Raw genomic sequence first — 17,445 nt, forward strand, 5'->3', positions numbered from 1 at the left:
TGCAAGACTATAGGGAACAGTCCTTGGCACAGCACTAGCAACCAAACTCCAAACTTTATTCTGATTCAACCAGCTTTTCTGTGTCAGTGGCCTTCGCTATTCTAGGATCCAATCCAAGATGCTCCCTTGCAAATGTTAGTCCTGCTGTCCCTTAATCTCTTGTGCACTGTGTCAGTTTCTCAGTCTTACCTTGCTTTCCAAGTCTTGGTTTTCTATGGCTTGATTACCTTGAAGAGTACTAGTAAAATGTTTTTTAGAATATTTCACAATTTGGGCTCATCTTATGTTTTCTTTATGACTAGATAGGAGTAATTGGTTTAGGGGACAATATTCCCAGAGATGCAAAATACCATTTGTTTATATCATACAGCGGGCATATGATATCAAAATGTGTCACTAATGTTAGCTTTGATCACTTGGTTATGTAGTCTTTACTAGGTTTCTGTGCTGTGAAGTACCATTTTTCCTCTTCATGATCTATTCTTTGAACGCGATTCTCAATCCAACTCACACTATGGGGCTAGAATTAAATTCATTGCTTGGAGAGGGGAATACTTACTTGTTTTGCTTTTAATTCTCTTCTAAGGAAGATTTGTACTTCTGCCTCAATTATTTGTGTTGGTATGGACTCAAGTAGATTTATTTTATACCTTGGGTTATCTTGCAATATATTGTATGTATGTGCACACACAGATGTAGACCTTTGTTTATGCACATATATAAATCTATCTGGAATTTTTTGATATCTGATAAATGTCTCAGAGGGGATTAAAACTTTGTACTTTAATGAAAAGATAGCCAGTTGTCTCAGTATCATTTATTAAATAGTCTAGCCTTTCACTTCTGATTTTAATTTATACTTATACCAGAAAAACAGAACTAAACAAAAACAAAAATCCTGCTGTTCTTGAGTCAATTCTGACTCATAATTTACAGAGCTACACAGTCAACTTTTAAACTCCTGTATGGTCTATTCGGTGGATCTATTGGTCTAAGTTTGCACTAATAACAATATTTAAATTACAGTAGTATATTACCTGCCAGGGTAAATCCCACCCTATCATTGTGTTTCAGTGTTTCCTTGGATACTTTTATGACTTTTTCTTCCTGACGAGAATAATCTAAATATCCTTTTAGAATATTCCAACTCACTAGTATTGTTCTTTTCAATGACTTGACCTTTCTGAATGTGAACTTTTCACATATCCTTTGTGTTTTACATTATAATTACTGTTGTCATCATGGTGTCTGTGCGTTTTACTTTGTTCATTTTTATCTTATTTATATTTATTTTGATAGCCTGTTGCTATAAATGTGAGTTTATTCTTTGTCCTTTACATTTTCCATTATGCCCTCCAATGCCTCGCCCACATTTTCCTCCTCATTATTCTTCAGTTCCAGAGTCTGGTATGTGAGTATAATTACACTTATCCCTCTTGCACAAATCTTTCCTTAGTCACTTGGATGACTCTCAAAGGATTAGTTGATGTTTTTGGCCAGAGTAGGGTTCAGAAGCCCAACTGCTGTTCATGCCACAAGTTCCACCTGGCTAAGAATAATGGGAGAATGACAGCTCTGAGCTGACTGGACTTGAGCTGAGTATTTTAAGATAATATTAAGTACCATAAAGATTAGACATCATTATAATAAATCTGAATTACAGAGAACCCATATTTATGTGAATAGGTTACATGCGATTTGTAGAATTTTTGCGTTTCAATTTATTCTAAATATATTCCCCAGATATTAAAATGGTCTCATGACCTTCCATTGTTAGTTTTGCCATAAACCATCAATTTTCTCATGCTTCTGTCTAGTGATTACAGTATACTGTTGCCAACTTAATTTTTTTCTATCGATTCAGGATCTTGAAAGGCTTCAAGATTGTAAACTTATGGATGATTCCTCAAATTGCAACAATTTGTTTATATTATGGAGCCCTGCTGATGTAGTAGTTATGCATTGGGCTCCATACCACATGGTCAGCAGTTCGAAACCACCAGCAGCTCTGCGGGAGAAAGACGAGGCTTTCTACTCCCGTATACAGTTTCAGTCTCAGAAACCCACAGGAGGTCGCTGTGAGTCAGCATTGACTCAGTAGTAGTGAGTGTTTATATTATGATGTATTCATTTCAGTGAGAACTCTCAGTAATATTCCCCTATGGCTCAGCATGGTACTAAACACTCTGATTTAAAGTGAATTTTGGGTTAATTCAATTTGTATACATTGGCTACAAAACATTAATAAATTGGCTCTGATCCAAAGGCTGGGCATTACTGGTTCCTTAATAATTTTTATAGGATTAGGAATTTCAGTTTGTCGGAAGGTCTAGTAGATCATCCCTCACTGCCATTGAGTTGATGCCGACTCAAAGTGACCCTACAGGGCAGTGTAACTTGAACTTATCGCAAGAGTAGAAAGTTCAGTCCTTCTCCTGAGAAGTGTCTGTCGGGTTCAGTCTGCTGACCTTGAGTATTGCAGCCTAATGCTTAACCACTATGCCAGATCATTCCTAGTAAGGGTGGTTTTGTTATCTATCACTGGAAATGAGCCGCTGTAAATTTCAGTGGCTTAAAACAACAGTCTCATGCATTTGCTCACAAGTCTGCAGTTTGGCAGGGCTTAACAGGGACAACTGTGTGTTCCACCTGGTGTCAGTAAGAATGGCTCACCCGAGACTGCAGGATCCATTTCTAACGTGGCTCATTCAGATGGCTGGCCGATAAAGAATAACCAGTTCCTGTTCAAATGGACCTAACTTTGGGGGTTAGCTTTGCCTTCCTCACAGCATGGTGGCTTGGTTCCATGAAGGGAAATCTCTAGGGAGAATATTTCAAGAGACAGGTAGTAGAAACTAGTAGTTTCTTAAGGCCAGAGCCTGGAACAATCATAGTGTCCTTTCTCCCATATTCTGTTGATCAAGTAGTTCCCGAGTTCAAATTCAAGGAGAGAGGAAATAGACCTCCAGTTCTTAATTTCTAACTCTGGTTCTACCACTTAATAGTTTTATCTATGGTCAGATGATTTATCCTGTCTTAATCTCTGATAAATTCTTTGAAAATCTGTACAGTGAGGAACTTTTGGCTCTAAAATTTCTTCTAGTAATGGCAGACCAAGGGACTTAAAAATTCATACAAAATGTATAATGTGAACAACTATAAAATTATCTTTTATTTTAATTTTTACATTAGCTTTTTTGTAGTCCCCACATATGTGTGATTCTAACAATAGAAAATCAGTGTATATAAGGTATGCAATTCTAACAAATGATTACAATAGTTCTGGGGGGGGGCGGTTTGTTTTGTCTTAGAAAACCTTTTCGGAAAAGCAGCATAATAATCACTCAGTTCATAGACTGATCAATGTTCTTTAAAATTTTTCACAGTTGCAATTTTCTAAAACATACAGTAGGGCATGAAAAGTAACTTTAAATAAATAAGCCAAAACGTAATACTGAAGGCATACTGATGATAGTCAGGGGGTCTTTATAAAGTTCATGCAAAGTAAACTTTGTTATTTTGAATCTATAAATATGATAGAAAACTAAATAAATATGATAGAAAACTATACAAGGACATCATTTCCATCATTTCCACCACCACCCCCCTTTTGGGCACAAATTGTATAAACTCATATTAATAGCTGAACAAGATCTAGTTTGAGGCTCTTAGAAAAGAGCCCCTATTAGAGCGACATGCATTCTGTTAAAATTGAAACAAGAACAAACATCACATTTGTGGTGAAGCTTGGTAGTTAGGATGATAAAATCATTGATACTTTATGAAAAGTATTCTCCAAAGAAATTGGCTCTTCACAAATGAGTCACTGGTTTCAAGTAGGGACAAGTCAGTGTTAAAGGTGAACCCATAGTGGTAGACCATCCACATCAATTGATGAGAAAACATTTCCTCTAGTTCCTGAACTAACTGAAGAAGACCACTGATTAACCTAAACAATAGCAAACACTGGAGCCATCTCAATTAGTTCAGCTTATACAGTTTTCCACTCAACTGTTGCACTCAGATTAGCTGCAGATAAAAGGGAAACTTTCAGTGGAAAATTTAAACACATAGGATTAAGATCTTGAAACATTTCTCAGAAGGCTTGTAACAGTAGATGAGGCCTGGCTTTATTAGGAAGATGCTGAAAATAGAGCCCAACGAAAGGAGTGCCTACCAAGAGGTAGAAAGGGTCCAGTCAAAACAGAAGTGAATTGGTTAAGGGCAAAAGTCATGGCAACCAGTTTGCTTGTGATGCTCAAGACGTTCTGCCTGTTGACTTTCTGCAGAGCCGAAGAACAATAACATCTTCTTGTTATGAGAGTGTTTTGAGAAAGTTAGTCAGAGTTTTGCAGAAGAATGCCTTCACCTTACTGTCTTCCACCATGACAGCGCCCCTGCGCACTCCTCTAATCAAACAAGGGGACTTTGTAGGAGATGCTACAATACAGGTTTCCACGTTACCGTCCTAATTTGGCTGCTTCTGACTTTCCTCTTTTTTCAATATTAAAAAATCTTTAAAGGGCACCCATTATATTTCTTCATTTAATAAAGTAAAAAAGACTGCTGTGGTTAAATTCCCAGGACTCTTGAGTTCTTTAGGGGTGGATTAAGTGTTTGATAGAATGTGATCTCACGACCAGGAAGAGAGAACAGCCAGGAGGGAAGTGTGTCCTTTGGATCCTGAGATACTTGCACTTTGAGCCGTCTTGACCCAGGAGACAGCTTTGACAGCAGAGGAGCAGCAACAGCAGAACCAGGAGCCAGAGAACGAGGCAGAGCAGTGGACTTTACAGCTCACAGAGCAAGGAAAGCTCTGCTTTGGGCAGGAGGCTGGCTAGTGGAGTGGGGCACCTTTGTGCATTTAATTGGGGGAGATGAGTTTGCAGATCCACAGAGCTAAACTTAAGTACCTTTGGGTTGACTCAGTAGAGAGATATTTATTAGCAGCCCTAAAAACAAAGCCTGCAGAGCAGAGGAAAAATTGCCTTGACTAAACAACCATATAATGAGCATTTCTTACCTAAATGGTAACCTGTCAACTTTCCTAACAAGCACCATTATTGTGAACATCATTTATGAGTTCTTTGTGGCCACTGCAGTGAATTATTGATTCCAGTTTAAAAGTAGAGAGTGTTGGGGGATACAGAACAGGGAGGACCTCACTTTCCTTAAGAAAGAAGAACTAGACCTCAAATCCCCTGCACTCTGGACCCACTGACACCAGAGAAGCAGCAGAGGAGCATGGACAGCAGAACCAATAACTCAAGACAGAGTGGTGGGCTGCCCATGGAGTAAGTAAATGTCAGTGTCTGTAGGGAGGCTTGCTTATGAAATGTACACATGCAGGCAGATATTTGGAGAAGCAGGTTTGCTGAACCAAAGAAAGCTGAATACCTACAGGCTGAATTTTATGGTGCAGTAGCATACCCATTGGGCTATTGGCAGCAATAAGAAGCTCTGTAATGTTGCCCAAGCAGGGCAGAGGGCAAGGGGTCACATGGCTGAATGAGAAGCCAAAGACTAGAGAGATGTAGGAATGAATGAGATGAGACCAAAGAACTCTATTCTGGATGTTTCTGATCACTGGTTATAACCTGTTAACTTTCCTAGTAAAACCCCATATTTGTATTATCTCAGAGTTCTGTGTGGCATTGCAATGATCTACAGATTTCTTAGCTGAGAATCAGTAAAGAGGACTGAAGGGTGGAATGAGCAATGTGGATGTGGTGTTTGAGCCTCCTTTCCCTTTCTGTAGTTGGAGGAGGTCAGGAGGCATCTCCCATATAATTTTCCACACATTGTTGTCTGTATTTTTCCAGTTGCCCTCTGTAGTTACTTATTTTGTTAATTCATTCACCACCTTAGCATGTATTGCAAATCTCTCCCATTTGGTGGTCACTAGACTTATTTTTCTTGTTTCAAATCTTTCAAAGGCTACCTACTAACATCTAAGAGATGCACTCTTATACTTTCTCTGAGTCTTTCAGATTGAATTTTGTACACATCTCAGAATCTGTATTTCAAAGTTGTGTTATTAATTGCCATCGTGTCATCTCTGATCATGGTGACCATATGTACAAAAGAACACACTGTTTACTCCATCCTGTCTCATCCTTATAATCACTAGCATGTTTGAGGCCACTCTTTGTGCTGTTACTGAGGATCTCCCATGACCTCACTAACTTTTTACCTCACACACATGATGTCATCCTTTAGAGATTGATCATACATATCATTTCTTTATGATTACTTTTGTTTTTAATGTAGAGTGAAGACATATATTTGTAAACATTATATAATTCTAGAACTTTAGGTCATTCATATTATGTTTGAAAGAATTTTTTCTTATGCCATTAGTTAGGGATCAGAGTTTTAGAAGAGTTGATAGAAGTTTGCATTTTTCTGATTGTGACAAACCACCCACTGTAATTCTCATCGAAAGCTGAATAGTCTTTGTCATTGGCAACCATTTTGTGACAGAAAGTTTACAAAGTGGCATAAAATACAGCCAGTTGTGAACCATCAAGTTAGAATTTGCCAAAAAGTCAGCAGACAGACTGGTGGAGGATAAACAGGACTTTGTGCCCCCTCCCCCTTTATCCCAGTGAGATTTTTATACTTCTTTCTTTCTCATTGCGTGGATCATTTTGTAGGTTGCTGAGCACTTCCACATGGAGGCTGGCACAAGACCAAGCTCAAGACACGCAACTTATCGCAGTGGATGACAACTTGGTAAGTATTTTCTCCTACTTACTGCAGTGATTCTGCCCTCAAGGTCAGTTTTGGACAGTGCAAATTCAGTATGGTAATCTGGGCTCCTCTAGGAAAGTAATTTCAATGTGGAATTTCTCAATTGCTTGTAATATTAAGAAAAATCCTTTAGTCTCAGAAAGGTGTTATGTGTTAAGCACTGTACTCAAATATTGAGTGATATTAAAATTGGAGAAGCATTTCCATTTTGTGGATCCTTGCAGTTTGCAGTCAGAACACTTATTGTAGTGCTAGTGTATTTTCCTTCCCCAGCTGTGCTTCTGTTTAACTAAGATTCAAATTACTTACCAATAGAAAATTGGTTCTCCTGGAACTATGCAACATTGTTACTATGTGCGCAGACACAAACATACACACATATACATCCCATACTACATATGCATGAGGGTTAGATTACAAATAAATGAATAACAATTACTAACAGAGTTTTGGCAGCTATTGCTTATAAAAATTTTAGTGTGTGGGCTGTTACTTTAGATGCAACTTGATATTTATGTTTACTTTGAGCAATAGCATACGTTTTGTAATGTTTTCTAGACATTTCTGGTGGAAATGCATAAGCGTTTTTTTATTTTGTATCCAGTTTATCATGATCAGGTATACGGGTAAGTCACAAGTTCTTGCTACCAGGGTTCTGGGTCAGACATCCATATTTGAACGTGCCTTGCTGGGGAATGGCTGCAGACAAGCTTCTCAGTAATGCCCTTGTCTTCCTCTTGTTAACGTACCCCTTTTTGAAAGAGGAAGGTGGGTACTTTTGTGCTATAGAAAAATGGAATTAGTGGTCAGCAATAATATATTAAATTTTTAACAAAACTCAAGCTCACATCCCAAATCATTAAAGCTCTGAAACACATTTATGGGTTTGCTGCCCTACATAATACAACAGTTTTTAGATGGGTCAAGCATTTTAAGGACGGTTGGGAAGATTTTGAAGAAAAGCTCCGAATGAGAAGACCGTCAGCTGTTACAAAAGAAGAAAACTGTTTCTGAAGCCCAGACACTGAGGGAGAGAGACCTTAGAGTTACTATTGGTTGTACTGAAGCTATTGAAGTTGGGTTATAACATAGTTTTGTTTGTTTTTAAAATACTTTTATTGGGAGCTCTTACTTCTCATCACATTCCATACATTCATCCATTGTGTCAAGCATATTTGTACATATGCTGCCATCATCATTTTCAAAGCATTTTTTCTTTCTACTTGAGCCCTTGATATCAGCTCCTCATTTCCCCCTTCCCTCCCCTGTTCGCCTTCCCTCATGAACCCTTGAGAAGTTATAAATTATTATTTTAATATCCTACATTGTCCTCTCTGTCACCCTTCTCTCACTTTTCTATTGTTCGTCTCCTGAGAAGGGGGTTATATGTTGATCCTCGTGATTGATTCCCCCTTTCTTCTCTTACCTTCCTCTTATCCTCCTGGTATCTCTACTCTCATTGTTGGCCCTGAGGGATTTATCTATTTCTGAATTCCCTGTGTTGCGGGCATGTTCTGTAGCAGTGTGTATGTTCTGGTCTAACCCGGTTTGTAAGGTAGAATTGAGGTCATGATAGTGGGGGTAAGGAAGCATTAAAGAACTAGAGGAAAGTTGTGTGTTTTATCGGTGCTATACTACACCCTGACTGGCTCGTCTCTTCCTTGTGACCCTTCTGTGAGGGGATGTCCAATTGTCTACAGGTGGGCCTTGAGTCTCCACTACATGTTCCCCCTCACCCCCCATTCACATTGGGTATGATTTTGTTCTGGGTCTTGATGCCTAATACCTGATCCCATTGACACCTCATGATCACACAAACTGGTGTGCTTCTTCCATGTGGGCTTTGTTCTCAGCTAGATGGCTGCCTGTTTATCTTTAAGCTTTCAAGACCCCAGACACTATCTCTTTTGATAGCTAGGCACCATCAGCTTTCTTCACCACATTTGCTTATGTACCCATTTTGTCTTCAGCAATCGTGTCGGGAAGGTGGGCATCCCAAAATACCCGGTTATTAGAACAACATGTTCTTGCATGGGGGGAGTACTTGAGTCAAGGACCAATGTCCATCTGTAACTTTAATTCTTAACATATAGATATAAGTGCATCTATTCCCCTCTCATTATATATAAATATACTTACATATATACATGTCTGTGTTAGACTTATATAAATGTCCTTTGCCTCTTGGTTCTTTCCTCTTGTCCCACCATCATGTTCTGCGTTCATCTGGGTTTAGTAATTCTCCACTGCTACATTACCCTTGATTAAGCCCCACTAGGCATACACCCTTCTTTCCATTGATTTTAGTTCACTTGTTGTTCTTTTGTCCCAGGGTTGGTTCACCCCCCGCCCGGCCCCTTCCCCTGTATCCCCGCCCCCTACCCCCCACCCCCACAACCATTTATCCCATTTTTTTCATCTCCAAATTGTTCTGCCTATCTTTGCTAGACAGACATGCGTAGATATTAATAAGGGAAAAAAATAGGCAAAGCCAAGCAAAATAACGAAGTCAAAACCAACAACAACAACATAATAACAACAATAAAAAGAAAGCCACTGTCAAAAATGAAAATGCCTATAAATAGTTCAAGGTCTGTTGGCCTTTAGGAGTGTTTTGTAGTCAAGTTAATGGGGTGCCACACTCTGTCTCCAAAGTATTTCTGGTCTTCCCCAGGGATTTCATCACTTTGCTCCCCTTGCTGCTCTGTTACATGCCCTTAGTGTTTCACCCCAGTGTGATGGGGTCAGATTGGGCACAATTCCTGCACTGTGCCTCCAGTGCTGTCCCCCATTGAGGGATGTCGTCTCATGGGGGGGGGGGGGCTGGCCCTATGGTCCTCTCTGTGCATTGTCTGCTCTGAGCAGGAATATCGTTCTCGGGGCTAGTTGGGTCAGGATGTGTTCCCCTCCCTCTCTCCACTCCTATTCCTTTATTCTTTTTTCTCTAATCAGACGTAGCCCTCTCCCCAAGCTGTAGCTTCATAGTTTTGTTGTTTGGTGCCACTGACTCTATTCCTACCTTTGGTTGGCCCTATGCCCAACAGAGTGAAGCATTCACTAGTCCTGCACCATCCTCACAATTGTTCCTATGCATGATCTCATTGTTGCAGCCACTGTGTCAATCCATCTCGTTGACATAGTTTAGCTTTTTTAATTTTAAGTGATTATCTTAGCATTAGCAAAGTTTTGGCTTGATGGGTGTCACAAGCATTTCGTGAAGAAAAGGTAGGTCAACAAGCTGATCTGTTGGATGGAAGCCAGTGAAGATGTTTTTATGGAATGGATTGTACCCATGGACAAATCTTGGATTTACTAATACAGTCCAGAGAGTAAGGTCCAATGCAAACAGTGACTTCCAAGGGGATCAACTAGTGGGGAATAAAGCCAAGCCCAATGGCTGTCCAGTAGATTCTAATTCACAGGGAAGCTCTAGGACAGACAGACCAGCTCCAGAATTGCTGGGCCAGTTAAAACAAGGCAGAGAGGACACAAAATGGCAGCTGGTTGTTGGAACTCCAGAGGGGTTTTCTAGAAGGACACGAGACCATCTTAGAGCCTTTTTAGGAATAAATTTTAAGAAAAATTAAAAACTGCATTGGTGAAATTAGGTCAAGAAAGTTGTGTTGAGGAAGGTGGTTTTTTTTTAACCATTACAAAAATGTATATGCTCATTCTTCAAGAGATGTTCTATAAGAATTTCATTAGTAAACCTTCCCTCATTCACTCTTCATCCCTGATCTCTCCTAGGCCTCTTTTGTTCCCCAGACTCAAAGAAGGCAGCAAAGAAAAATGATTTGATGCCATTGTTGATACTAAAACTACCTTTTTGATGTGGCACAGAATTCTCTGTGGGAAAGCCTAGTTATATGGAAATACCACCTTCAGAAGTTTGTATATGTAGGTAGAGGATATGTTGAGAACTTTACATATTGTTGTTTTTTAATAAAGGTTTCTAGGACTTTCTAGCAATCATATTTCTTCAGTTTGTTGTGTAACTTATTAATACGATTACATTATTACTAGTAAATTGTTACTAGTTTATATTACTGAATTTTGAATATATGGTTAAAATACAATTATTCTTAATTGAAACCTCTGTACAATTAAAGATGAAGACAGATAAATAGGAAAGTAGACAATTTGGAAATCCTGTGCTCAGTATTGGTTTTATCTTTAACAGATTGGCTGCTTACAGGCATTGCTAGCTTCCTAATGTAGACGGTCATCTTTTATCTACTTGACCGCAGTATCCTCAAAATGGATTTCTACAGATATCTTCCTCAGTTCATTTTTCATAGGACAGCCAAAATAGTCTTTTTAAGCTGCCTGATTTTATCCCTCTTTTGTATAAAATCTTTAGTGTGTTCCTGTTGCCCGTAGAGTAAAAATTAAATTCTTAACATGTACTTTGAGGGCTTGTTTGATTTAGCTTTTACCATCCTCTCTAGGGTTATGTTGCATTAATCTCTTGTGTGTGATATGCTTTAAATATACAAAGTTTGGAGCTTATTCTTTTTCCTGCTTCACAGCCTTCAGAGTCCCTGATAACGCTGTCTGGATGCTGTCTGCCCACCCTCTGGCTCTTCTTCCTGTTGACATTGGCTTATTTTCCAAATAGTAGGCAAACATTCCATACTAAGTGAAGTGTATGTTAAGTTATCCATACCCACTGCTATCTAATCAATTCTGCCTCATAGTGCACCTTTTGGACAGATCAGAACTATTCCATTGGGTTTCTGAGACCGTAAATCCCTATGGGCTCAAGCATTACAATTGTGAGGATGGCCCAGGTTGGAATAGCTAGTGTTGATTCTGTTGTACCTAGGGGTCACTATGAGTCAGAGCCCATCAGATTATACCCAACAGCAACAACATCAGTCTGAGGTGTACCTATTTTATCTTTGAAGGGTCAATGCATTATTTGATGTAGCTCTTCTGACCAAAATCTCTGTAACTCCCACCAAACAACCTTTTCCCCACATGCATCTGGGTACAGAAGTGGGAAAGACACTGATTTAGAATTTACCTATGAGTAATTGCAATTGTGATTGCCACCGTGGGTATAACGAGCCCTCCCTCTGCGAAGCAGGAAGTGGGCATCTGACTACCAGCAGGAGCTAGGAGTAGAGGGTGCCATTTGAACTTGAGACCCTTCTGCGGTGACCCTGCTGAGTGAAGAATTGCTTGCCATTTGAGAAGTAGCAGAGCAGCAGCATCCGCAGCAGAATCAGGAGCCAAAGCATTAAACATAGCGATGGATTTCTTAGCAAAGCTGAGTGTTCGGGGCACGAGGCTGGCTTGTGGAGTGTGGTGCCTCTAGGCACATAATTGGAGGAGCTCACTTGCTAACCTATGGAAATGCGTGCCTTCAGGTCAGCGCTTACTGAAGTGGGGTATCTATAACCTTGAATGAACTTTCTCACATGTCTTGACTATGCATCTGTATTGTGAATATTTTACACTTCCATTATAACCTCCTTAATAACACCTTTAATCATGAATACTGCCTGTGTGGCCATTTTAATGAATTATAAAGCCTAGATATAAAAGTAGAAAGTAAAAAAAAAAGTAGAAAGTATTAGGTATGACAGAATATAGTCTTTAATGAATTTCAATATCCTCTGAAAACTACAGAAGCTGTTTACATTTGTCTACTACCATTTATGGTGACATTTGGCCATTTAATGAGACATATATATCCAAATTCATTTCCTTCTAATCTCAAAATTTTAGAAAACCTCTTTCTAGTGATAAGCATCAATTTGATTTGAATGTAAATTGAGTATTAATTCCAGTGAATTAGTTTCATTCGTAAAAGTATTGCTTCAATAATAAATATAAACATAGTCAAAGAGTTCTTAGAAAGTAAACATCAAATGTAAAGACAAACAATGCAGCGAAGATTGTCACACTGACCAGCCTAAGCGACCTTTACCATACTTCAAACTCAATATCTCAAATATATAATGTTAAATATTATCAATTTTATATAAGTACTTAGACTCACATAGTTTCATTATAACCGGGAGTAGAAAGCCTGAGGAGCCCACGTTTTATTATAAACGGGAGTGATTTCTTCCTGGGCATGGCTGGTAGTTTGGAAGTGGCACTTGCAGTGCAATGCAAAACCACGGCCGCAACAGGGCTCCTACCCCTGTTCTGTAGAAAAACGGGGCTTTCTACTTGTACAAGGAGCATCGCCTCAGAGACTTAAAGGGGCAGTCTTACCCTGTTCTGTAGAGTTACTATGAGTCGGCATCGACTCGATGGTAGTGAAAATGTATATCAATTTTAACAATTTAAGCTTAGGTAGTGTTTGGATGGTGCAAGACAAGGCAGTGTTTAATTTTGTAAGTACATAGGGTCACTATGAGTCAGGCTGACTTGGTATCTAACAATAGGATGGTTAGAAATATCGTAAGATTATATGTATGGCCCAAACCATAAAAACCAAACTCACTGCCACAGAGTTTTTTTCTGACTCACAGTGACCTTATAGGACCGAGTAGAACTCCTTGGGTTTCCCAATGCTGTCATTCCTTGAGGGAGCATATATTACTCTCCCAAGTAGTGACCGGAAGGTTTCTACCACTGACTGTAAGTTTAACTGCCTTGTGTTTAATCTACTACAACAGAAGATGAAGTTCCTTTTCCATGTGTGACAGTAAATCAATTTAATGGCATAACATAGAAAAGTATTGGTAAGCATTTCATTTAAAACCTTCACGTTTTTTACTGTTTCTACAACTGTAAGCTTTGAAATCATCTTTGGATCTTTGACATTGTGTAAAAGTTTTTATATATTTTGCTTTTTAAGCGTCCCTTTCTATTTTCCTTCTTATATTTTCCCATTTGGTTCATTCTCCAAGGTCATTTCCTTAGTTCAAACCCCACTTCTACATATTCAGCATATCATTTGTTTCTTCCCGGCTGATCTTCCTATGTCTAGTCTCCTATTCCGTCCCCACTGACACCCATGCATTCTTCCTTCTGTTCGAGCTACTTTGTATTATATAGATGTGATCACATTGCCCTCCTGTTCACAAACCTTTATTGGCTCAGAATTGCCTATGGTAGAGTTCACATCTGTTGATATTTTATGTGAAGCACTTCAAGACCACCATCTGTCAGTTTACCATCACTTGCATGTTGCTCTGCCATTGGCTTATCAACTAACAGCAGAATCACCCATAGTGGACACATTCGGTGGAGCTTCCAGTCTGTGACAGGTTAGGAATATAGCCTTAGTGATCTGCAAGTTAATCAGTCTCTTCTCGGAACTCCTTGTAGATATTCCTAATACGGCATTTAAAGCAATTCTTTTTTTTTTGTTGTTTTATTTTTTTTAAAGTAATTCTTAAAAGTGGTTCTTTTACAAATTTATTCGTTCTGGATACGCTATATTCCACTCATAATAAACTTCTCAAGACTGTACCCTAAGGGTCGGCCTTGTGACATTTCCTATGATTCATCTTTTCCCCTCATTGCCAATCTTTCAAAATACAGCGCACTATGCGGGACTTTGTTCCACCAACCCAAATAATCACTCTCTCCTCTGAACTCCTTTAGTAAATATATACTCCTAATATGGCATTCAGAGTAGTCTTTAAAAGTGTCTCTTTTTCAAATTTATGCCTTCAAAGATCTATGTGTGCACAAGTTTTATTCAAATTAATGCAGGTGTTGAATCATACGATACAATGGGGTACCCCCCCCAAAAAACAGAATTTTTTTCAAAGCTACGTATTTAAATTTATTTTTACAAAACAACCTATCACCTTCAAAGTACTCTCCATTACACTTACTACATTTGTTAAATTTGCGATTCCATTCTTAGAAACATTTTTCAAACTCATCTGTTAGGATGGCTGACAGGACGTTCCTGGTTTTTTCCTTCATATTTATATTGTCAAATCACTGCCCTTTCATGCCCCCTTTCCATTCAAGGAAACAAAAAGTCTCTCATGGAGCAATGTCAGGTGAGTAAGGTGTACAGGACAAGAGAGGCATGCTGGTTTTTGCAACAATCTGGTGCGCCGAGATGGCTGCATGAGCAGGTGCCGTGTCATAGTGGCAAAAACAGTCCCGTCTGCCACAAATTAGGCCTTTTTTGTTGCACACTGTTACGCGATCTTTTTAGGACCTCTAAGTAGAAATCTTGATTAACAATCTGACCTGGTGGTATGAACTCCCAATGCACTGTGAGTTGACATTTTCATCCAGAATGAGATTTGTCATCAATCGACAGATCACCTTTTTTGAAACAAGAAAACCACTCATACACTTGAGTTTTTCCCATAGCACTGTCCTTGTAAGCTGTGTTCAAGATCACAATTTCTGCAGCATTTTTCCCATGCAGGAAACAAAATTTCACAGCCTCATGCTGTTCTTTCAAATTGGCCATCACCTAAAACGAGGTTCGAGTGACATTGCTCTCATGGAAAATTACTGTGACCAGAGAGAAACTTCCCAGGCAATGCCACTGGGTTCACCAACTCAGAGCGAGTTGCTTATGCTTGCCTAACAGGAAAAATGCATATTATGAAAGCTCCGACTAGCAGAGCTTTTTTTCCATTTATTTTTTGGTACCCCCTAATATTTCAGCAGGTGGTAAATACAGCACATGTTAGTTCCTATGCTGACCATTTCATTAAATTATATAAAATTAGTTTAATTATCAATTTAAAAGTAGTTTTTGTTTTTTACAAGGAATGAAGACTTGGTATTTTAGAAGGTTGTTTTATGGTGAAATCTTTGTTATTGAAAATGATAAAATCAGGATTTATACAAAAATATTTAGATTTGGTAGCAGTACATGGCTTCATTTTTTAAAAAAAATCAGCTATACTTCTGCCTTCATAGAGACATGAAGGCCTCATGGGGGCCTCCAGCCGTTTTAAGTGACATTGAGTGCAGTGTGATGAACAGCCATTAGTATTTTTCAATTCCAAATATAAAAACTTCATGTTTTTATTTCTCAACTTTTCTTGGCCTTTCCAAGTACAGTTTAGAATTTGCTACCTACATGAAGCAATGCCATGTAGATACCATTACCTTAAAAAAGTAACTGTGTTATAAAGCTTTTCTGGAGAAAAAGCATCAATTAATTATACATGAAAAGAACTCAAAACAGGGTTTCATTCAGTTCTGGTCAATTATGGCCTTGGGGTCCTAAAGGTGTTTTACTTACTTGCTGGCCCTGAGTGAAAATTATTTATTATTGGTTTGTGACTTTATCCACTCCTCTCTGTTGTTTTCTCATTTTTCTTTCAGGTATGCTTGTGAGAATAGGTTTGATTTACACATCTGATGTGCTTTTTAATAAATGAAAATGTTATCATTTAAGTTTTCTCCCTATCTTTTTAGGAACTAAGAGGTTACCTCTTTGTTCCATTATTATAGTTTACTCTTTATAATACTCTTAAACTCTATAGAGTTCATTAATAACTCTTCCAAAAATTCTTCTTTCTAGTTTGAAGAATAAATGACTTGGCCAGTAATTCAGTGACTTTAACAAAGGTGCAGTGACACATACTGTTGCTCTTGTGTGCTGTCCTGTTAACGCCGGCTTACAGTAACCCTGTATGGCAGTGTAGAACTACTTACTCCATACGGTTTCCGAAACTGCAGTCTTAACTGGGAGCAGATCACCAGGTCTGTTCCCTCTCGTAACTACTGGGTGAGTTTGAACTGCTAGCCTTTTCAGTTTTCAGCCAAACACTTAGCCATTGTCCTGCCTTTGGAAAATGGGGATTTGAACCACAGTGGACACCCCTACACGTTTATTCCAGTGTGTGTTTACGTTACATTCTAAATAGGTAAAGTCCGAGGGGCAGACTAATCAGTGGTTGCCAAGGGTTGGGTGTCAGGGAAGGAGTTAACTAACAATAAAGGATTGTGAAAGAGTTTTAGAGGAAATTTAATTATTCTGTATTTTGATTTTGATGGCAATTTATCTACCAGAATGTGTATTTCCTTTTCTTCATTTGTCATAGCTGTACACTAAAAAGGACACATTTTACTGTTTGTAAATTATAATGTCATTTTTAAAATAGGAAAGAGATTGCTTCTTAATATGGTGAGAATCTTCCATTTTATAAGTATGGTTTACTCATTCACGTCTACCCTAGTGCATTTTCTACACGAGAGCTCGTTTGCGTATTTGAAAATGGCTCTTTTGGCCCTAAGTCAGTGGTTTTCAAAGGATCATCTGAAAACCCTGGGTGATGCCCAAAGGCTTTTTTAGGAAGCCCACTAAGTTAAAAGGACTTGGACAGCAATTCTGAGACCTTCTTTGGCTTTCCCCTGCGTCCCATTAGCGGCACATAGCGCGCATGGTGAAACTGCTGGCGCCATAGCACGAATCAGGGCCGTGGTCCTGAGCCAAACAGTTAGATACTGGATTCCTCCCTTCCTCGCTTGCAGTGCTCACAAATAAAAACAAAATACTTTTACTTAATGTCCTAAATGAAGCAATGGGAAGTATTAAATTTTAGAAATCTCATTAAATATATATATTCCATGTGCCCAAACAAATGTATATACAAACACATGGCTGTATGCAAAATATGATTCTTATCATCAGCAAAATATTTATATTGTTAACTGCGGATGCAAATTAACCAGCTTACGTTTTTTATAGAGCACCTTTTAATTGAAAGAACAATGATAAATGATAAACTGTGAGTATTC

The 17,445-nt window shown here is 38.7% G+C and overlaps 1 protein-coding gene across 1 annotated transcript in view; it reads left to right on the forward strand.

The window, feature by feature from the left end:
- The window catches only part of NDUFS4 (NADH:ubiquinone oxidoreductase subunit S4), a 100,439-nt gene that overhangs the window by 18,494 nt on the left and 64,500 nt on the right, over nucleotides 1-17,445 (forward strand). The window contains exon 2 of the mRNA XM_075541030.1: nucleotides 6,657-6,735. Within this exon, the coding sequence (XP_075397145.1) occupies nucleotides 6,657-6,735 (79 nt within the window). The remainder of the gene's footprint in view (nucleotides 1-6,656; nucleotides 6,736-17,445) is intronic.

Source organism: Tenrec ecaudatus, chromosome 2 (genome assembly GCF_050624435.1).
Source record: "Tenrec ecaudatus isolate mTenEca1 chromosome 2, mTenEca1.hap1, whole genome shotgun sequence".
NCBI lineage: Eukaryota > Metazoa > Chordata > Mammalia > Afrosoricida > Tenrecidae > Tenrec > Tenrec ecaudatus.